This window comes from Neoarius graeffei, chromosome 16 (genome assembly GCF_027579695.1).
Source record: "Neoarius graeffei isolate fNeoGra1 chromosome 16, fNeoGra1.pri, whole genome shotgun sequence".
NCBI lineage: Eukaryota > Metazoa > Chordata > Actinopteri > Siluriformes > Ariidae > Neoarius > Neoarius graeffei.
The window spans coordinates 46069228-46092398 of NC_083584.1; the positions used below are offsets into that span (position 1 = coordinate 46069228).

General features: G+C 42.1%; 1 protein-coding gene across 4 annotated transcripts in view; it reads left to right on the forward strand.

The window, feature by feature from the left end:
• The window catches only part of chst12a (carbohydrate (chondroitin 4) sulfotransferase 12a), a 12246-nt gene extending 2487 nt beyond the window's left edge, over nucleotides 1–9759 (forward strand). For 3 of the 4 annotated variants that reach the window (XM_060943075.1, XM_060943077.1, XM_060943078.1), the window contains one exon: nucleotides 4935–9759. In XM_060943075.1, the coding sequence (XP_060799058.1) occupies nucleotides 4967–6277 (1311 nt within the window). In that variant the 5' untranslated portion in view covers nucleotides 4935–4966 and the 3' untranslated portion in view covers nucleotides 6278–9759. Of the gene's footprint in view, nucleotides 1–3109; nucleotides 3204–4934 lie in introns of all 4 variants that reach the window. The other variant, XM_060943076.1, reaches the window with a different exon arrangement.
• The last annotated feature ends 13412 nt before the right edge of the window (nucleotides 9760–23171 follow it).

Here is a 23171-nt window from a genome sequence, read left to right on the forward strand (position 1 = left end):
TAACGAAGAGGCAGGAGGCAAAGTTGGAGGTGGCGGAGTTGAGGATCTTAAGGTTTGCGATGGGATTGACAAGGTTGGACAGGATAAGGAACGAGCACATCAGAGGGACAGCACATGTGGAGAGCTTGGGAATGAAGCTAAGAGAGATGAGACTGAGATGGTACGGGCACATCCTGAGAAGAGATGCAGAGCATGTGGGAAGGAGAATGTTGAGGATGGAGCTGCCAGGCACATGAAAACGAGGAAGGCCAAAGAGGAGATACATGGATGTGGTGAGAGAGGATATGAAAGTGGCAGGTGTGGTAGAGAAGGATGCGGAAGACAGGGAGCAATGGAGACGAAAGATCCGCTATGGCGACCCCTAATCGGGAGCAGCCAGAAGAAGATGATTTACATATACAAATATAAAAATAGAATAAGATATGGGGAGAGAAAAAAAAAGTCCAGCAGGAGAGGTGTTGCACATTGTCCAGTATTGCTTTTTGTCAGGCTAGGCTACTGCTCCTTCCCGTCCTCTGTCCTCCTGTTACCCCTCCTCCCCCCCAGAGAGGAGATGAAGCAGATGTTTTTGTTATGGTGTAAATAAATAAACTAGAAAGGCACTCGGTAGAGCGTACCTCCGCCAAGCCGCATATCCAGATTTGCGTCACGATTTAATCAGTTGTTCCTTGGCCCATGGCTTACCTTTCCTTCAAATTTCATCCGAATCTGTTCACTACTTTTTGAGTTACGTTGGGAACGGAACGAACAAACAAACGGATGTGAAAACGTAACCTCCTCCATCAAAGGTGGCGGAGGTAATAAATCTCAGAGATTTTGACGGTTTAAACAAATAACGCAGACTTGGATACTGAAATTCTGCACGTGTCTATCTGTGTGATCTATAGTACACTTATAACAGTGAGTGGTGTCACTTGCTACACTTACAAGCACAAAATAGTCCAGATTTTGGCCTTATTCAGAAAAAGACAATATTCCTACAAAGCTGTTTACATGGTTAATGAATGAATTAATGAATTAATTAATGTTCTATTAAGGTGAGGTGAGTTGAGTTGAGTGAATAAACAGCACTTTCCTCTCCTTCTGTATCATGGCTGAAGGGCCCTTGAACAAGGCACCTAACCCCCAACTGCTCCCCGGGCACTGTAGCACAGCTGCCCATGGCTCTGGGTACGTGTGTGCGCTCATTGCTCACTTGTGTGTTCACTGCTTCAAATGGGTTAAATGCAAATGAGGAATTTCACTGTGCTTGAGTGGATGTGACAAAAATAAAGGCTTCTTCTTACTACTCCTGTTTGCATGCATTTACCTTTCAAGCAGTTTGTGTCCAACACACAAAGCTAACAGTAAACAGGCAAGAAGCCGTGTGTCACACATCCAACATTCCTTAATCAGAATGATCGAATTCGGACTATCCAAATAGAATATGCTGTTTACATGACCTGTATCAAACCATTAGAAACTCCTGTTCCTCCTGTGATTTATTTTATTGCTGTCCAGATGCAAGAGTTTTCACTGAGGAAGCATGTAAAAAATGATGACAGACATCCCCCCTGGGAAACTAATCCAATCCGAATAAGGCTTTAGTATGCCATGGGCAAAACTTGGACATGAGGGTGGAATGGCAGGAAGACATGGGGGCATTTGATGATTCTGAACCAACAAGTTAGTTTATGGTTATACAGTTTATGTACAACTAAAATTTGTTAATTAACTTTTATATAAACTCCATTCATCTGTGGGCTTTGGATCAATCATGAAACCATATGGTGGCATAAGCTGATGACGTGACTGCAAGTCTCCATCAATGAACAGTTGATAACTTCAACAAAATAGACTTCATGTTAAAACTAGAATGAATTTCCTGGTTACACGATTGCACTTTTTGACCATACAGGACACACTTATAGAAGCGGGTTATTTACAGTATAATCCATCACCCAAATGAAGATGGGTTCCCTTTTGTGTCTAGTTCCTCTCAAGGTTTTTCTTCATGTCATCTCAGGGAATTTTTCCTTCCCACCCTCGCCACAGGCTTGCTGATTAGAGATAAATGTATTAATTCAATACCTGTTGTTAAAACCACGATACAAATAAATTGACTTGACATGTGACACCTATATGATACACGTTCATCTCTGGCAATCTAAGCCTCACATGCGTGCTTCTTCCCTATTCATCAGGAAATGTATAAACATGTTGAAAAGGAAAAACAGAAGTGGTTATTGCAGCAGAAGGAAAGAGTAATGTCACCGTTTCTGAGTTTATTTTACAGTATCTACTTGTGCTTACAGATTTAGTTTGGCCATTTTAGTAGATCAAGCAATTATTAAAAAATATTATACAAAAAAATTGAATGTAAAAATTATGTATCATATGTAATAATAATAATAATAATAAGTATTATTATTATTATAAGTTAAATTTAGGCTTCTCTAATCATTAGGCTGTAAAAGTGACCCCCAAGGGCCCTTATAGGATGAAGAAACCATGCGTCTTTTAAATATCGTTAATTATTTACACATTGTTTGTTACATTTAATGTTTATTTGTAACATTTAACACGCTGACAAAAATGCAGATAAAATGGTGGCAAAGCAAGCTATTTTTGTGCCTAGTCATCACCTGGTCATGTGACGAGAGTGTGGCGGGTGTTGTTTTTCCCACTTGTTGTCCATGGATTCAGGTTTAAAACCTTCTCAAGCATTATTAATTTTCCTTAGCACACTTAATAAACATCAGTTATATTATTTCTTTAATCTTTTTATGTCATGGACAATTCACTCTGTGGGATATCTCACCAAGTTAATATTGATTAACGTCACAAAACTCAAATAAAAATCTCTTTTAGTATAAATACGCAGGTGATTTATAGAAAGTTGTGCACGCTGATTGGTCGAGAAATTCGGACTAATCACTTCGAGTGACTCGGCAAAATGGCGGCCAATCGCTTTGCGACTAAAGTGAGGAAGAATTACAAATGATGAAAGAAAATGCTGTCCCTAAAAGCACTAAAGATGCTACGAAGTTTGGTCTAAAACTATTCAAAAGTAAGGTGGAATTATCTCATCTCATCTCATTATCTGTAGCCGCTTTATCCTGTTCTACAGGGTCGCAGGCAAGCTGGAGCCTATCCTAGCTGACTACGGGCGAAAGGCAGGGTACACCCTGGACAAGTCGCCAGGTCATCACAGGGCTGACAAGGTGGAATTATGATTTATTTTATTGATTTCAAAACAAAGTATTTTATGTGGCTTGGCACAGATAACTGACACAAGTCTGCACCGTGCCTTTATTACATTTGCATACTGCTTTTGAAGTTTGAAATAAATTATTTTATAAATACGATTTAAAAAAAAAAAAATCACCTGTGTATTTATACTTAACAGTTATTCCACGAAATCCAGTTGAACATGAGCTGATATCCAATGAGATTGAGTGGAATAACTGTTTTATTTTGTCCACGTTCACTGGATTTTGAGAAACGGAGCATTTTGTTAATTTATATTTTTTGCAAATTCGATAAATAAAAACTTTATACAAAACATCTGACAAAATAATTTCCACTTAGGATGTAAACAAACCAGTGAAATAACTATAGCATTTTTCACAAATTGCTACTATAATAATAATTCTTGAAAAATTAAAAAAAGACACGTTCTTACCATCAAATGCTTTCTTTTCATATTTTGTTGCTTTTTTTTGTATTTTTTGAGGTTTTGTTTTCAAGTAGCATTTTTATTTCGTCCTTGGGTGGTTCAGCAATACGTGGCGCCATTTTGTTTTCCTTTACGCATGGTATATGAGCTGATATCCTAGTAGTAGAGTAGCCAATCAGAGCACGCGATTGCTCATATCCAGTGAATGTGGATAGAATAATAAACAATTATCCGCCTCAGGCTCAGTGAAATATCGGTGAATAATAATCTCGACTTCATCTCATCTATTATTCACTGATATTCACCTCGTCTTCAGTGAATAATTGTTAATTATAATCATTTAATTTTATAGTCTTTTAGCTAGCTTGCTAATCAAGCTGTAGCTGTGTAATTATCAAATTATTAACGATTCGTGTCGAAGTAACTTGCACTAAATCTCTTTGCATTGAGTGTGTATGTGTTAGCCTGTAATATAAACTGAATAAAGAAAGTCAATACTTGTAAACTGATTATATTGATGAGGCCACACAGGCTAACTGTGGATACAGTAGTTTAAGTGTACTATTTTATTTGGCTTCTCCACTGACTCCACAGTCCTAGCCCTGGGATTTAACCATTAAGTGCGTTCTGTGGTGCTTTTCTCCAATCTGTGAGGAGTAAAACATATCGCCTATAAAATAGACTGTGACCTATGAATGTGTTGCTTGAGAAGCAATTTAAAAATAAAAGAAAAAAGGCTTGCATTCCACAGTTGAAGCAATTTGCCCATCATTTCTGTTCAGACACTTTTGAGTACTCCTACAGTACAGTTATTTGAATAATCACAAAGCAAAACGTAATTCTGTCTTTCTCCCATGTGTCACTTCTTTTCTATTGATGAAATAGACTAAATGCTAAAAGGATATAAAACATCTCACGATCTCACTGTGCTGTCAAGAAATATCCCTTCAGGGTGAGACCTAGTTCAAGTAACACCAGCATATGATAACGGAGCTCTGTAAGCATCTAAAGGCATCGTGTTTAAATCACATTTACTCTCGACTCCTTGTGACTTTAGATATTTGATTTGAAATTTTCTTCTCTGCTTATGAAGAACATAAGACTGAGAGTTTTATGTCACGCGTATGTCTGCATCCTGCTTCTACAAATACTCAGTAAAGCTGAATGTTATCACATCGCACAGGATATGTTGAGTCAAGATTTATTTATTTATTTATTTATTTATTTATTTTTTGTCTCATCCTCTTTGTGATAAACTGCTTCCCTTCCCATCCAGATGACTGATGGTGATATGGAGCTTCGGTGAGAATGGAACTCTTGCTATCCAAACCAGACAAAATGGGCAAGACAAGGTTGTTTCGTATCTTTCTCATCCTGGGCTCGGTCTTCATGATCCTGCTGATCATCATCTACTGGGATGATGTTGGAGCCACCCATTTTTACCTGCACACAACCATATCCGGACCTCATTCTTCCCGCCTCCCACCTGACAGTAATGCAGCTTCCAAAAACAAACTTGAGGAGGACAAGGATGGATCGTTCCTGGCTGACATTGACGCTTTTGTCAACCAGTTTCTGGAAGGCACAGCCGACCCTACGGAGCAAGTGAGAGCTGAAACGCTGCCTGGTGACACTCGCAACCAGTCCTCAGAAAAACCCGAAGAAAGATTCATCCCTAGGCGCGAGTGGAAGATCCACCTGACCCCGATCGCCATAGAGAAGAAGCAAAGGCAGGACAGTAGGAAGCAGCTGATCCACGATCTTTGCAGCAGCAACAGCAGCTTTGACTTCCCGGGCAAGAACAGGACATTCGATGACATCCCTAACAAGGAGCTGGACCACTTGATCGTGGATGACCGACACGGGATCATCTACTGCTACGTTCCCAAGGTGGCATGCACCAACTGGAAGCGGATCATGATCATGCTCAGCGAGAGCCTGCTGGTGAATGGTGCACCGTACCAGGATCCTCTGGACATCCCCATCGAGCTCATCCACAACAGCAGCGTGCACTTCACCTTCAACAAGTTCTGGAAACGCTACGGCAAGTTTTCTCGTCATTTGATGAAAATCAAACTCAAGAAGTATACCAAGTTCCTGTTCATCCGAGACCCTTTTGTTCGTCTCATCTCGGCCTACCGCAATAAGTTTGAGCTGGAAAACGAAGACTTCTACAAAAGATTTGCTGTGATAATGCTGAAAAGATACAGCAACTATGCTGACCCACCGGCATCAGTGGTGGATGCTTTCGCTGCTGGAATCCGGCCGACTTTTTCAAACTTCATTCAGTACCTGTTAGATCCAAACACCGAGAAAGAAATGCCGTTTAACGAGCACTGGAGGCAGATGTACCGTTTGTGCCACCCTTGCCAGATAAATTATGACTTTGTGGGAAAACTGGAGACCTTGGACGAAGATGCTGAGCATTTGTTGCGGATCCTGCGGGTGGACAATATTGTCCAGTTCCCACCGAGTCATCACAACAGGACGGTCAGCAGTTGGGAGCAGGACTGGTTTGCCAACATACCTTATGAATCACGCAGACAGTTGTACAAGCTCTACGAGGCTGACTTCAGACTGTTTGGGTATCCTAAACCCGAGAATCTTTTAAACGAGTGAAATTTGTTTCTGGCCAGCAAAGTATTTTCTAGCTGTGGGTTATTATACTGTAATTCATTAGGTTACTGAGTAGTTGTTGGGTTTTTTTGGGGTCTTATTTGCAGTCTTTATCTTTGTGGGCATTGCTCTGGTTTGCTTATTATGCAGGCATTAGAAAGGGTTCATTACAATGTAAACTGATATTACATCCAGAGTTTTAAAAGTATACTGTATACAGATTGTATACAAGGCAGCATGGTGATGCAATGGTTAGCACTGTTGCCTCACAGCAAGAATGTTCCGGGTTTGAACCTCATGGCTGACGGATGCCTTTCTGTGTGAAGTTTGCATGTTCCCCCCGTGTCTGCATGGGTTTCCTCTGGGTTTCCCAGCCAGTGCATACTTGGTGTTGGTCCTAAGCCGGGATAGATTGGGGAGGGTTGCGTCAGGAAGAGCATCCGGTGTAAAAACCTGTGCCAAAGCAAATATGCGGATCATAGATTGAGAAGGATTATCTGCTATGGTGACTCCTAACTGAAAGAAGAAGACTGTATACAGATACTTTTGATCTTCTGAAAAGTCAGGCCAAGATGTAGATTGCAATTATTTGAGAAAATGAAAAATTGTTTATTATTATTATTATTATTATTATGCATGTAACAATTCACCCAATTCACAATTTGATTTTCCCATGGTATATATATATTTTTGTTAATTTAATGAAGAAAAATTTATTACCAAATAATGGCACATTTATTTTCCTATTCTTTATCAACTTAAATATTCCTTTTGTTAAATTAAAAAAAGCTTCATTTTCTGAATAACCAACAATAATTATTACCCTGTATTTGTAAAGGTTGACCGTGAGTTGGCCTAGCGGTTAGCGTGTCTGCCTCTCGACTGGGAGATCATGAGTTCTACTCATGGATGGGTCATACCAAAGACCATCATAAAAATGGTACCTACTGCCTTCTGGTGAGACATGCCACAATACAGGTGTGAGTAGGGAGTCAAACTCTCATGGTTACCAGAGGACCAGTCCTCCACTGTAACCCTAGCTATGTAATAGGCGAGAGGCCGAGGGCTATGGAAACGGTGATCGGCGTCGCCTGATGTGCCTTGGGCATGGCAAGAGCTTTGACTTTATTTGTAAAGGTTGGAGTAAAATTTAATAGTATAGTAACTAAAATATTCCTTTTATTAAAAATGAAAAGATTAATAACAAATAGGCCTTTTCTTAATAAACTTTTATGAACATTTGTACCTACATTTTATTTTCTTTAGCATTCAGCATTCTGTAAAAAGAGAGCTCTGATTTTTTGCTAAATCTATTTGTACAGCAATCACACAACAGCTCTTTACAGTTTAGATCTGTTTTTTTGTGTTTACGCAGCGTTAGAGCTGTGTTACTTCCGCCTACGGTGAAGTCGTATGTATTCCTGCTATTATACATGCCTTTTGCTATCTAAACAATGCAGTTACAGCTAGGAAAAAAAACTAAGATTATGCAGCCTGATGATAATTGCAATTCATTTTTTATTTCATTGATTTCAGTCGTCATAAATTTGTATCGTGCTTTATCATCGCATGATATTGTTACCTGCCTAATAATAATAATAATGTCTTTTAGTTTTTCCTGTTCTTTTTATTGTAACTTGTCCTCAATTAGTCATTGTGCGTATTTTTTATTTTTATTTTTAAGAAGTATGCAGCTTGAACATACTGCTGTGTTCTGCACATTTAGGGGAGCGCACAGAACATGTCAAATATTTTTGTATTTTTGTGTGCACGTGTGCGTAAAAGATAGCGACGCCAAGAGAAGCAGTTATTTTCTAACTTTTCACTTTCTAAAGGAAAGGATTCACTGCACTCCTGTAGCACTGCAAGATTTAAATGTTTTGTTGGCACTCATCAAGCAGAGCTTGTGTGTAGACATCACCTCACCTCATTTCTTTTCTTTTGTATTTTTTTTTTACAAAGCATTTGCATTTTTATCACCCACCTCAGGATGCGTTCACTTTTTCAGACCTCATTTAAAATGTATTGAGTGCAAATAGATTTGCAGAGGTTTACTTTAAAAAAAAAAAGCCTGAGCAGTATTGGTTCTATTATTCACTCCACATAAGGGATTTCTGTTATTGCTGTGTAATGAAACAGATAGTGAACAACACCTGTTTATATGAATGTTTTTAATGTTTAACACGCATCAAAAGTCTTTAAATCAAGGCAAGTGGTTGACAGAATGGAGCTCGTGTTCGTTATCACGGTGTCCTTCCTTTCATCATTTGATTTAAACGTCGGTTCCCCTGGCAGCACGCCGCTGTCGCTTCATCACTACGTCTGTCTTATTGTCAGTGTGCCATAGACGTTAGTATGTGTGCCTTACAGCCCTTTGTTTTTTAATTTAATAAAAGTCCATCTCTCAAGAGCTGGTCATGGATTGTGGACAGGTTTTGCTTGTTCTGGTAGGCTTTATTCATTTCGTAACTCTTCCTGGTTTGAGTATTGTTTTGTCTAAATGCAGACTTGGAGAAATCTTAAAGCACAAATCTTTGTCCAAGTCCCTTTTAAATAAGTCACTTTAGGCACCTGATTTGTTCTAGAATAACGTAAGATTGCTAAGGGTTTGATGTGGAATGTTTTCCGGTTGGCATCATGATGTTTGTATGTTGCGTTTTGCACATGGAGTATGTGGAGTTCTTGTACTGAATAAGAAGTTGTGCTGTTTCTGAGAAACAGGAATGTGTTACAGACTTTTGGTGAAAAGGTGTATAGAGCGCAGGAGCATTGTGAAGCACAGTGTGAGTCTAGTAGGTCAGAGGATGAAGTGTGTGTGTGTGTGTGTGTGTGTGTTGCGCTCTTGTTGAAGCCTAAACCACCATCAGCAGCTGGACTAGAAGAGGCACTGCACTGGGTGCTAGCAGTACCTTTTTTATGATAGGAATTAAAAAGTTTACACAAACAAAAATAAATATGTATAATGTACAGGTATTTTTGTAAATGAGTCAAATATGAGGTTTTTTTTCTTTTTCATTTGCTAGATAAATGAAGGGAAATGATTTAAAAGTATTAAATTCTGCATCATGTCATTTTAAACATTTTATTTCTGGCTGTCTCGGTGAGATTTGCTGACTTATTTTTCCATCCTTTTCCCTGTTCTTATCTTTTGTATTGTCATCAATTCCCAGAGTTTACAAAAAAACCCATCATGTCAATGCAGTTAAATGTCTACGCAGTATTTCCTGATGTTCTTGTGCCACAGTATTCACTGAAATGTTAACTGATAAATCATAGACACGTGCTCTTTCGCTGGCTGATATGAGAATTTTTTTTTTTTTAATTTAAAAAGAAAAATTCTGAGATGATTCTTCAACATACCAGGTTTGTGTTTGCATGTAATGTGTTCATTTCAAGAAATTGCTGTGCTTGTAATTTAAAAAAAAAAAAAAAGACGATGTATATTTCTTAATGTTGCATCAGCTATAAAACATTTTTAAGTAGAACACAGTTTTGTATTTGGCTGGTGTTAGCTGTTTTTTCTTTTTTTTAATTTATTACACTTTTAAAGACCTTTTGTTATGCAATGTCTAAAGATTAAATAAAGCTTAATGCATGGTGCAAAACTCTGACTGCTGTTCAGCCCTTTCAGATCATTTTTACACATATACAGATTCTTTACTTTTTTTTTTAATGGCATGATATACAGTACCAGTCAAAAGTTTGTACACCCCTACTCTACTCATTCATAGGTTTTTCTGTATTGTGACTATTTTCTACATTGTAGAGCAATACTGAAGACATCAAAACTAGTAACATCTGGAACATATCTGGAATTATGTGCTAAACAAAAAACACCTTTTAATTCACTGTTTTTTTTATTTTTATTAATTAAAAGTCACTTCAGGTCTTAAAGTAATGATGGATGTCATTTCTCTTTACTTAGCTGAGCGGTTCTTGACATAATATGGATGACTACAGTTGTGGAATAGGGCTATTTACTGTATGATTATTATTTACTCTTTACTATTTGATCTCAAACACATTAAGAAGGCAAGAAACTCGTCCACTAATTAATTTTTGACGAGGCACCTGTTAATTGAAAAGCGTTCCAGGTGACGACCTCATGAAGCTGGTAAAGATAACGCCAATAGTGTGCAAAGCGTCATCAAGGGAAACGGTGGCTACTTTGAAGAATCTAAAATATTAAACATTTTTTAACACTTTTTTTTTTGTTTAGCACATAATTCCAGATATGTTCCAGGTGTTACTAGTTTTGATGTCTTCAGTATTGCTCTACAATGTAGAAAATAGTCACAATACAGAAAAACCTATGAATGAGTAGAGTAGGGGTGTACAAACTTTTGACTGGTACTGTATGTATTTTAATTATATCTTCATACCAGATATTAAAACGTAAATGGATTGTAAAATTTGTAACATTCAGGTATAAAATATTTTAAGGTTATAATTTAAAAATTAATGAATTGATTTATAATTAATTACAATTAAATTGTTTTTTTATTTTTTAATATTTTATTTCAGAACATAAATGTTGCACAATTTTTTTTCCATCACCATACACTAGTTTAAAAAAAAAAAAAATCTAAGGGATTCAGTGGTGTCTGACAAAAAAAAAAAAAAATTTATTTAATTTCTGAGTTGAAAGTAAAGATCGATAAAGCAGAACGACAAAATCTCAAGAGCTACAGAAGTTTACATTAATTTACAGTAATGATCTCAAGTGGTTTGGAGGTGATTTACATCTTATATTCATCTCATCATCTCTAGCCGCTTTTATCCTTCTACAGGGTCGCGGGCAAGCTGGAGCTTATCCCAGCTGACTACGGGCGAAAGGCGGGGTACACCCTGGACAAGTTGCCAGGTCATCACAGGGCTGACACATAGACACAGACAACCATTCACACTCACATTCACACCTACGGTCAATTTAGAGTCACCAGTTAACCTAACCTGCATGTCTTTGGACTGTGGGGGAAACCGGAGCACCCGGAGGAAACCCACGTGGACACGGGGAGAACATGCAAACTCCGCACAGAAAGGCCCTCGCCGGCCACGGGGCTCGAACCTGGACCTTCTTGCTGTGAGGCGACAGCGCTAACCACTACACCACCGTGCCGCCACATCTTATATTTTCCTAAAATAAAAAAAAAGTGTTATATTGACTGTCCATGAGTGTGGACACTCTGCCTGAAACGGTGAAGCAGTCAAACATGTAATATCTTCAATCTCGCTTTGACTTCTTTAACCAGTTCCCATGCCCAACTGTGCCTCATCTGTACTTCATGACTACTTCACTAGATGGCAGTGAAGCACTTTATTCATCCAATATTACCTTCTGAATCCACAGTAGCACTGATATAAATAAGATCTCATGGCTGACAAATCAGACATGAAGTCTCTACCTGAGCTTTTGCAAGCCACATGTGAGATGTTTGATTCAGTTCAACATTCGAAGAGATAATTGGCAAACGAGGCATCATAAAATCATAGAACGGTACAAGCATGAAGATGCTCAGGATTAGTTTTGAAGTGTTGTTCAAGGACTAGTAAACCATCACTGTTTTTATCCTGTGAAAGTTTTAAACATGTGGCCGGCTTTAGGATTAATAATAAGATTCGATTCAGTCCTGAGGCTGAAAATCCAGTGTATGAAATTCATTAAAGGTAGACTCCCTTTCAGATTTTTCAAATTTAGGCCATAAAAAGAATTTTCCCTGACACCCAATTATTTTTTAGTGGACTGAAAGCTACTGAATTTGAGTCCCAGACTTCAAATTTTATTACTTTTTTTTTCTAAAAGAACAATTAATTAATTTAGAGCCCCGTGGCCCTAAATTCTCTGCCATTTTTTCTTGCCTCACCGTGACCTAAACCAAGATACTACGTCATGCGTGATATGGTGGGGTTTCCCCGTTCACAACGCATTGTGGGATACAAATTTGCAACCTGAGAGAACAATGGAGCACGTGAGTGTGCGCATGAAACACATAAGACCGGCGACAGTAACAGAAAGTGAGAAGAAAAGACCCTGTATTACAAAGGAAAGAAAACACAGGACCAAACTAATAAATATCGGTGATCATATATATATATATATATATATATATATATATATATATATATATATATATATATCCTATCACTCCTTCAATCAAACTTTAGAGATTTTTTTTCTCTCCTCGGGCTCATGTCTGAAACGGGTGGGTTATACAGGAAATTCATGAGGTTATACTGAAGTCGACTTTAGGAAAGTCTGTTAGTGGCATTACAAAGATAGAGGAGGGTTCGTATTCCCAAAACTATTATTTCTGATCACTATGTTTGGCAAAAACATTAGCAAACAAAAATCAAAAAGATGAATAACAGGCAGGCAGGATCAATGTCACTTTCATTTTTATTTTTTAACTGTCACTTAACACAAAACACGCTTTTCAGCAGTTTCAAAATAAACTGTGTGCCACTGTACCGACGTGATTTCAGCCAGGGGAAGAGGTCCTCAATCCCTGCTCCTTCTCACAGCACACACACACACACACACACACACACACACATATAGCACCTTCCTCCGCCTCGCACTCCATTCACAAACTGGCCCTTGGCCACGCCCCCGCTGCCACAGTGAAAAAGAACCATATACTGTCTTGTTCAATGAAATAAACGAAGTATGATAGTGAATCGAGAGGTTGTTCACCAGAAGTTGTGCAATATAGGTGTATCGTCTAATTACACACATTTTCGCTCAGCGGTCTTCACCATCGCAATGACAAAAAAGGACCTTCTGTGTAAACTATCTAATGCACAGGAATAATATTTACATCCATCCATCCATCCATCCATCCATCCATTATCTGTAGCCGCTTATCCTGTGCAGGGTCGCAGGCAGGCTGGAGCCTATCCCAGCTGACTATGGGCGAGAGGCAGGGTACAGCCTGGACAAGTCGCTAATATTTACATTGTGAAATCAATACATAATTTTCGTTATGACTAACGAATATTGGCTAAAATACACTCAGTGAAAAACAGACTTCAACAAGATGAGTGACCAGGCTCAAGTTCACCTCAAAAAGATACATATTTGGGCTAATTGCAGCACGTTATTCACTAATTACAATATTTACGAGAAGAAGAAACATACTAACCAGCATTTGATGTGTAGGATCCATTGGCTCAGTCATATTTTCTGTCACAACTTGAGTACTGAACTTGCAATGCGAATGTTATGATTAGCTCCTCGTCTCGCGGCAAAATGATGTAACTGGGTTAGTGCCTGGTCAACGAAAACTTGTGCATGCGCACACCGGACTTCCTCTCTCTGCTTGACTGCACGAAGCGAGCGATTTCATGCACAATATTTGCTCGGGAATCTCCTCAAAATAAATAACTTCCCAGCCACAGAATGGCCTGGTTTTTTTTAGATATTACCAGAAAACAACATATATCGCAATGACCAAATTTCAGAGGGAACGAAATTTCACAGATTTTATGAAATCAAAAGGCCGACTTGCTTTAATCTGTCTGAGAAAGCAGAGAAAGCGACTAATTGTTTTCTTCAGTGCTCACACACACACACACACACACACACACACACACACACACACACACACACACACACACACACACAGAGGTTTGCTCCACAAGACAACCTGAGGCTGAGTTCTTTTGGCTGTCGGAAAGATCAGGGGACGGAGCTCCATGTTGAGAGACTCCACTTCCAGATTCTTACTCTAACCTCATCCCCTTGCAAAGAAGAGCAAAGCACAAAGACTGACAGATTGTCTTACCATTTCATCGACAGTTAATTTTGACAGCCATAAAAAGCAAAAACCCCCTCCTAGAACTGCCACCTTATTGTGGTGGAGGGGTTTGTGTGCTTGAATGATCCTAGGAGCTATGTTGTCGGGGGCATTATGCCCCTGGTAGGGTTTCCCAAGGCAGACAGGTCCTAGGTGACAGGCCAGACCAAGAGCAGTTCACCAAAAACCCCCTATGGAGAAAAAATCCAGGACCGTGACGTCGCCCGGTAGGACGCAGCCGGGGCCCCACCCTGGAGCCAGGCCCGGGGTTGGGGCTCGTATGCGAGCGCTTGGTGGCCGGGCCTTTGCCCATGGGGCCCGGCCGGGCTCAGCCCGAAGAGGTGACGTGGGCCCGACCTCCTGTGGGTTCACCACCCACAGAGGTAGCAGTAGGGGTTTGGTGCAATGTGGATTGGGTGGCAGTCGAAGGCAGGGGCCTCGGCGACCTGATCCCCGGACACAGCGGCTGGCTGTTGGGACATGGAATGTCACTTCGCTGGGGGGGAAGGAGCCTGAGCTTGTGCGGGAGGTTGAGAGGTACCGGCTAGAGATAGTCGGGCTCACCTCCACGCATAGCTTGGGCTCTGGAACCCAGCTCCTCGAGAGGGGCTGGACTTTCCACTTCTCTGGAGTCGCCCGTGGTGAGCGGCGGCGGGCTGGTGTGGGCTTGCTTATAGCTCCCCAGCTCAGCCGCCATGTGTTGGAGTTTACCCCAGTGAACGAGAGGGTCGCCTCTCTGCGCCTTCGGATTGGGGAGAGGGCTCTTGCTGTTGTTTGTGCCTACGGGCCAAATAGCAGTATAGAGTATCCGGCCTTCTTGGAGTCCCTGGGAGAGGTACTGAGGGGTGCTCAGACTGGGGACTCCATTGTGCTACTGGGGGACTTCAATGCTCATGTGGGCGACAACAGTGACACCTGGAGGGGCGTGGTTGGGAGGAACGGCCTCCCCGATCTGAACCCGAGTGGTGTTTTGTTATTGGACTTCTGTGCTAGTCACGGTTTGTCCATAACGAACACCATGTTCGAGCATAGGGGTGTCCATAAGTGCACGTGGCACCAGGACACCTTAGGTCGGAGGTCGATGATCGACTTTGTAGTCGTTTCATCTGATCTCCGGCCCTATGTCTTGGACACTCGGGTGAAGAGAGGGGCTGAGCTGTCAACTGATCACCACCTGGTGGTGAGTTGGATCCGCTGGCGGAGGAGGAAGCTGGACAGACCTGGCAGGCCTAAACGTATGGTGAGGGTCTGCTGGGAACGTCTGGCCGAGCACTCTGTTGGGGAGGTCTTTAACTCCCACCTCCGGGAGAGCTTTTCCCAGCTTCCGAGGGAGGCGGGGGACATTGAGTCTGAGTGGACTGTGTTCTCTACCTCCATTGTGGACGCAGCTGTTCGGAGCTGTGGCCGCAAGGTCTCCGGTGCCTGTCGTGGCGGCAATCCCCGAACCCGGTGGTGGACACCGGAAGTAAGGGATGCCGTCAAGCTGAAGAAGGAGTCCTATCGGGCCATGTTGACCTCCGGGACTCCTGAGGCAGCCGACGGGTATCGGCAGGCCAGGCGTGCTGCAGCTCGGGCAGTTGCGGAGGCAAAAACTCGGAACTGGGAGGAGTTCGGGGAGGCCATGGAGAAGGACTATCGGTCGGCCTCGAAGAAATTCTGGCAAACCGTCCGGCGCCTCAGGAGGGGGAAGCAGTACTCTGCCAACACTGTTTACAGTGCGGGTGGGGAGCTGTTGACCTCGACTGGGGACATTGTCGGGTGGTGGAAGGAATACTTCGAGGATCTCCTCAATCCCACCGTCATGTCTTCCACTGAGGAGACTGAGGCTGATGACTCAGAGGTGGACTCGTCCATTACCCAAGCCGAAGTCACTGAGGTGGTTTGCAAGCTCCTCGGTGGCAAGGCACCGGGGGTGGATGAGATCCGCCCTGAGTATCTCAAGTCTCTGGATGTTGTGGGGCTGTCTTGGTTGACATGCCTCTGCAACATCGCGTGGCAGTCGGGGACAGTGCCTCTGGAGTGGCAGACTGGGGTGGTGGTCCCTCTTTTTAAGAAAGGGGACCGGAGAGTGTGCTCCAATTATAGGGGAATCACACTTCTCAGCCTCCCAGGGAAAGTTTACTCCAGGGTACTGGAGAGGAGAATTCGACCAATAGTCGAACCTCGGATCCAGGAGGAACAATGCGGTTTTCGTCCTGGTCGCGGAACACTGGACCAGCTCTATACCCTTCATAGGGTGCTCGAGGGTTCATGGGAGTTTGCCCAACCAGTCCACATGTGCTTTGTGGATCTGGAGAAGGCATTCGACCGTGTCCCCCGTGGTATTCTGTGGGGGGTGCTTCGGGAGTATGGGGTTCGGGGCTCTTTGCTAAGGGCTGTCCGGTCCCTGTACGAACGGAGCAGGAGTCTGGTTCGCATTGCCGGCAGTAAGTCAGACCTGTTCCCAGTGCATGTTGGACTCCGGCAGGGCTGCCCTTTGTCACCGGTTCTGTTCATAATTTTTATGGACAGAATTTCTAGGCGCAGCCAGGGGCCGGAAGGAATCCTGTTTGGGAACCACAGGATTTCATCTCTGCTTTTTGCGGATGATGTTGTCCTGTTGGCTTCTTCAAACCAGGACCTTCAGCATGCACTGGGGCGGTTTGCAGTCGAGTGTGAAGCAGCTGGGATGAGAATCAGCACCTCCAAGTCCGAGGCCATGGTTCTCGACCGGAAAAGGGTGGCTTGCCCTCTCCAGGTTGGTGGAGAAGTCCTGCCTCAAGTGGAGGAGTTTAAGTATCTCGGGATCTTGTTCACGAGTGAGGGAAGGATGGAGCGTGAGATCGACAGGCGGATCGGTGCAGCCTCCGCAGTGATGCGGTCGCTTTACCGGTCCGTCGTGGTGAAGAAGGAGCTGAGCCAAAAGGCGAAGCTCTCAATTTACCGGTCGATCTACGTTCCGACTCTCACCTATGGTCATGAGCTTTGGGTAATGACAGAAAGAACAAGATCGCGGATACAAGCGGCTGAAATGAGTTTCCTTCGCAGGGTGGCTGGGCGCTCCCTTAGAGATAGGGTGAGAAGCACAGTCACTCGGGAGGAGCTCGGAGTAGAGCCGCTGCTCCTCCACATCGAGAGGAACCAGCTGAGGTGGCTCGGGCATCTTTTTCGGATGCCTCCTGGACGCCTCCCTGGGGAGGTGTTCCAGGCATGTCCCCCCGGGAGGAGGCCCCGGGGAAGACCCAGGACACGCTGGAGGGACTATGTCTCTCGGCTGGCCTGGGAACGCCTCGGTGTTCTTCCCGAGGAGCTGGCCGAGGTGTCTGGGGAAAGGGAAGTTTGGGCTTCCATGCTTAGACTGCTGCCTCCGCGACCCGGTCCCGGATAAGCGGAAGAAGACGAGACGAGACGAGACGAGACGAAAAAGCAAAAACCTGACACTCAGACCAAACTGTTCCATGCCTTTATTTTTTTCCCCTCATAAAACTATAGATCCATGAAATAAATTGCAAACCCAAATCAGCATCCAAGCCATTCCACATATATTCTCCATAATATCAAACCATACTACAAAGGAAAGAAAAGGATAAACAGTCCCGGAGTTGTCGTCCCCACACACATAATTTGCAAACAGTTTCAATCAGTCAGGACTGGGCCGGTGTTGAAATGGTGATTTAATGGTTTTGTCAATCCAGAATGAAGACACAGATGTTGGATAAGAGGAGAGCTTTTTTGGCCAGGAGTGTGTCTGTTAAAGGCTGCTCAGTTGTATGTAATTTAAGCTTGGAGACCTGCATTTTATTAGTTTTGCATAAAGTTGCACAAATGCATTCTCACTGCACTGAAGGATCACCACTGATTGGTCTTATCACACAGTGACAGCGAGAAGATAAGAGGCAAAGGAAGGTCGTTTCAATGAAAAAAGAGACATTAGTATTTGCAAACCAGCAGCATTTAAATGATATTTCTACCATGGTTATAAATCTAAGGGCTATGAAAGTAATTATAACTGATATAACACTCACTAGCCACTTTAATAGGAACACCCATACATCCACCTGCTGTTTGATGCAGTTCTCTAATCAGCCGATTGACAGCAGCACAATGCATCAAATCATGCAGATACAAATCAAGAGCGTCAGTTAATGTTCACTTCAAACATCAGAATGGGGAAATTTTTTATCTCAAAGTGTGACTTTCACTGTGGCATGGGTGTTGGTTTGAGCCAGATGGACTGGTTTGAGTATTTCAGAACCTGCTGATCTCCTGGGGTTTTCACACACAACAGAGTTTACACAGAATGGTGTGAAAAACAAAAAACATTGAGTGAGCGACAGTTCTGTGGGTGGAAACAAACGCCTTGTTGATAAGAGAGGTCAGAGGAAAATGGACAGATTGGTCCAAGAATTTTTGCCAGGAAGGATATAGCAACTCATAGCAACATTTTACAACCGTGGTGAGCAGAAAAGCATCTCGGCATGCAACAGCAGAAGACCACATTGGGTTCCACTCCTGCAGCCAAGAACAGGAATCTTAGAATCAACAAGAAGTTCCTATTAAAGTGGCTGGTGAGTGTATTCTTGCATATTTCCTGCTCAAACAGCTTTGATTCCTGTACTTATTCTGTTTGTTTACAAGGCACCAACACAATTTTTTTATAAATTTTATTTTATTCTGAAACACTGCTTTGGGCTTCGTTATTCATAAAAAAAAATCAGTTTGGTTTAATGGAGGTCTTGGGTCTTTTCAAGAATACTGTATTTATCATTATATTCAACTTGTCTTGTATGAAAACGCTTGAATGGACATTACTTCTACTCCCCCCGTGCCGTTTCATTCCAGATAAGGAAAGGACTTACTTATACTTGTTAAAGCAATCTTACTACCCTGTGACCCTGTGCTTTCCTCATGTACTAAATGAAAGATTCTATTCAAACAAGAAGCTTTAAATCTTTATTTACCCCTGAGGGTCATAAGCAATAATAAATCCTCCTCTCTGTATCAATTTTATATGAAAAGAGAGAAATCTTCCTTCAGAACAAGAGGATTTTTGGTATCTAAAAAGTGCTGATTGAAAGTTTGTGAACGCTATAGAATTTTCTATATTTCGGCATAAATACAGTGGTGCTTGACAGTGTGTGAACCCTTTATAATTTTCTACATTTCAGCATAAATATGACCTAAAACATCATCAGATTTTCACACAAGTCCTAAAAGTAGATAAAGAGAACCCAGTTAAACAAATGAGACAAAAATATTATACTTGGTCATTTATTTATTAAGGAAAATGATCCAATGTTACATATCTGTGAGTGGCAAAAGTATGTGAACCTCTAGGATTAGCAGTTAATTTCTCATCTCATCTCATTATCTCTAGCCGCTTTATCCTGTTCCACAGGGTCGCAGGCAAGCTGGAGCCCATCCCAGCTGACTATGGGCGAAAGGCGGGGTACACCCTGGACAAGTCGCCAGGTCATCACAGGGCTGACACATAGACACAGACAACCATTCACACCTACGGTCAATTTAGAGTCACCAGTTAACCTAACCTGCATGTCTTTGGACTGTGGGGGAAACCGGAGCACCCGGAGGAAACCCACGCGGACAACATGCAAACTCCGCACAGAAAGGCCCTCGCCGGTCACGGGGCTCGAACCCGGACCTTCTTGCTGTGAGGCGACGGCGCTAACCACTACACCACCGTGCCACCCCACAGTTAATTTGAAGGTGAAATTAGAGTCAGGTGTTTTCAATCAGTGGGATGACAATCAGGTGTGAGTGGGCATCCTGTTTTATTTAAAGAACAGGGATCTATCAAAGTCTGATCTTCACAACACATGTTTGTGTAAGTGTATCATGGCACGAACAAAGGAGATTTCTGAGGACCTCAGAAAAAGCGTTGTTGATGCTCATCATGCTGGAAAAGGTTACAAAACCATCTCTAAAGAGTTTGGACTCCACCAATCCACAGTCAAACAGATTGTGTACAAATGGAGAAAATTCAAGACCACTCAGTGCGTTTACATGCACATCCAAATCGAGCTACTGTCGGTAATCGAGCTAAGGGTCCCAGCAGGGGTGCCAGAGAAATCCAATCCTACATGCACACAAGGAAATCGAGCTATTGTGTGAGGTACATTGTGCACCCAAGCCACAGGTGGCGCTACACGCCCCATCGTGTTGGTACACTTACGGTTGTCGTCATGAAGAAGAGGAGTGATTTCCACTTTACATTCACACCACATGTCATTGCCACCTGTTGGCTACAAATTGTCCTGCGCAGACCACTGTTTTGTAAGACAACTTATTTTGCACAATTGTATATTTTTCTAAAGTCCATTTTTTGCTTATAATTTAACTTATGTCTTAATAAACACACAAAAAGTTCAATTGTTTTTGTTTTTTTGTCTCTTTGTTCCTCCTGACCTCTTCTGCTGCTCACTACTACTACTGTTGTCATGCCGACCAAGGCTGTTGTGTTTCCCACTTGTGGTCTCGTCACTCGTCACTTCTGGAAGGGAAGTAAGTAGCTCGACTACGTAGCTCGATAGGGTTACATGCACTAAGTAGCTTGGCTACAATCGTATAACCTAGGTCGTGTAGCTCGATTACGAGAAATCCAGTTCGTTTCGATTTCAGCCGAGCTAAGGTGTATCCATGGCATTTAGAACTTCGATTTCAGTCGAGCTACGGCAGAAATTCGATTTTCTCTATGTGCATGTAAACGCACTGACTGTTACCCTCCCCAGGAGTGGTCGACCAACAAAGATCACTCCAAGAGCAAGGCGTGTAATAGTCGACGAGGTCACAAAGGACCCCAGAGTAACTTCTAAGCAACTGAAGGCCTCTTTCACATTGGCTAATGTTCATGAGTCCACCATCAGGAGAACACTGAACAACAATGGTGTACATGGCAGGGTTGCAAGGAGAAAGCCACTGCTCTCCAAAAAGAACATTGCTGCTCGTCTGCAGTTTGCTAAAGATCACGTGGACAAGCCAGAAGGCTATTGGAAAAATGTTTTGTGGATGGATGAGACCAAAATAGAAATTTTTGGTTTAAATGAGAAGTGTTATGTTTGGAGAAAGGAAAACACTGCATTCCAGCATAAGAACCGTATCCCGTCTGTGAAACATGGTGGTGGTAGTATCATGGTTTGGGCCTGTTTTGCTGCATCTGGGCCAGGACGGCTTGCCATCATTGATGGAACAATGAATTCTGAATTATACCAGCGAATTCTAAAGGAAAATGTCAGGACATCTGTCCATGAACTGAATCTCAAGAGAAGGTGGGTCATGCAGCAAGACAATGACCCTAAGCACACAAATCATTCTACCAAAGAATGGTTAAAGAAGAATAAAGTTAATGTTTTGGAATGGCCAAGTCAAAGTTTGACCTTAATCCAATCGAAATGTTGTGGAAGGACCTGAAGCGAGCAGTTCATGTGAGGAAACCCACCAATATTCCAGAGTTGAAGCTGTTCTGTACAGAGGAATGGGCTAAAATTCCTCCAAGCCGGTGTGCAGGACTGATCAACAGTTACCAGAAATGTTTAGTTGCAGTTATTGCTGCACAAGGGGGTCACACCAGACACTGAAATCAAAGGTTCATATACTTTTGCCACTCACAGATATGTAATATTGGATAATTTTCCTCAATAAATAAATGACCAAATATAATATTTTTGTCTCATTTGTTTAACTGGGTTCTCTTTATGTACTTTAAGGACTTGTGTGAAAATCTGATGATGTTTTAGGTCATATTTATGCAGAAATATAGAAAATTCTAAAGGGTTCACAAACTTTCAAGCACCACTGTATGACTGAAAACATCATCAAATTTTGTCCCAATTTCTAGATAAAGAGAACACCCTTAAACAAAACAGACAAAAATATTAGACTTGGCCATTTATTTATTAAAGAAAATGATCCAGTATTACATGATGTGAACCTTTTCTCACTCACAATACTGCATACTGCCTGAACAAAATGTGTGTTTGTACCTGAAGTAGGCTACCTCGTCAGCTTTCACTGAGCTTCTGAATGAGGAAAGGTACATCATTTATGTTCTTTCTGTCTCTCTTACTGCACAAAATACCCCAGAATTCAGAGATGGTTTACAAAGGATATTTCAAACTATGACCTACAGTGGGGCAAAAAAGTATTTAGTCAGCCACCAATTGTGCAAGTTCTCCCACTTAAAAAGATGAGAGAGGCCTGTAATTTTCATCATAGGTACACTTCAACTATGAGAGACAAAATGGGGGGAAAGAATCCAAGAAATCACATTGTAGGATTTTTAATGAATTAATTGGTAAATTCCTCGGTAAAATAAGTATTTGGTCACCTACAAACAAGCAAGATTTCTGGCTCTCACAGACCTGTAACTTCTTCTTTAAGAGGCTCCTCTGTCCTCCACTCGTTACCTGTATTAATGGAACCTGTTTGAACTCGTTATCAGTATAAAAGACACCTGTCCACAACCTCAAACAGTCACACTCCAAACTTCACTATGGTCAAGACCAAAGAGCTGTCAAAGGACACCAGAAACAAAATTGTAGACCTGCACCAGGCTGGGAAGACTGAATCTGCAATAGGTAAGCAGCTTGGTGTGAAGAAATCAGCTGTGGGAGCAATTATTAGAAAATGGAAGACATACAAGACCATTGATAATCTCCCTCGATCTGGGGCTCCATGCAAGATCTCACCCCGTGGGGTCAAAACGATCACAAGAACGGTGAGCAAAAATCCCAGAATCACATGGGGGGACCTAGTGAATGACCTGCAGAGAGCTGGGACCAAAGTAACAAAGGCTACCATCAGTAACACACTATGCCTCCAGGGACTCAAATCCTGCAGTGCCAGATGTGTCTCCCTGCTTAAGCCAGTACATGTCCAGGCCCATCGGAAGTTTGCTAGGGAGCATTTGGATGATCCAGAAGAGGATTGGGAGAATGTCATATGGTCAGATGAAACCAAAATAGAACTTTTTGGTAAAAACCCAACTTGTCGTGTTTGGAGGAGAAAGAATGCTGAGTTGCATCCAAAGAACACCATACCTACTGTGAAGCATGGGGGTGGAAACATCATGCTTTGGGGCTGTTTTTCTGCAAAGGGACCAGGAT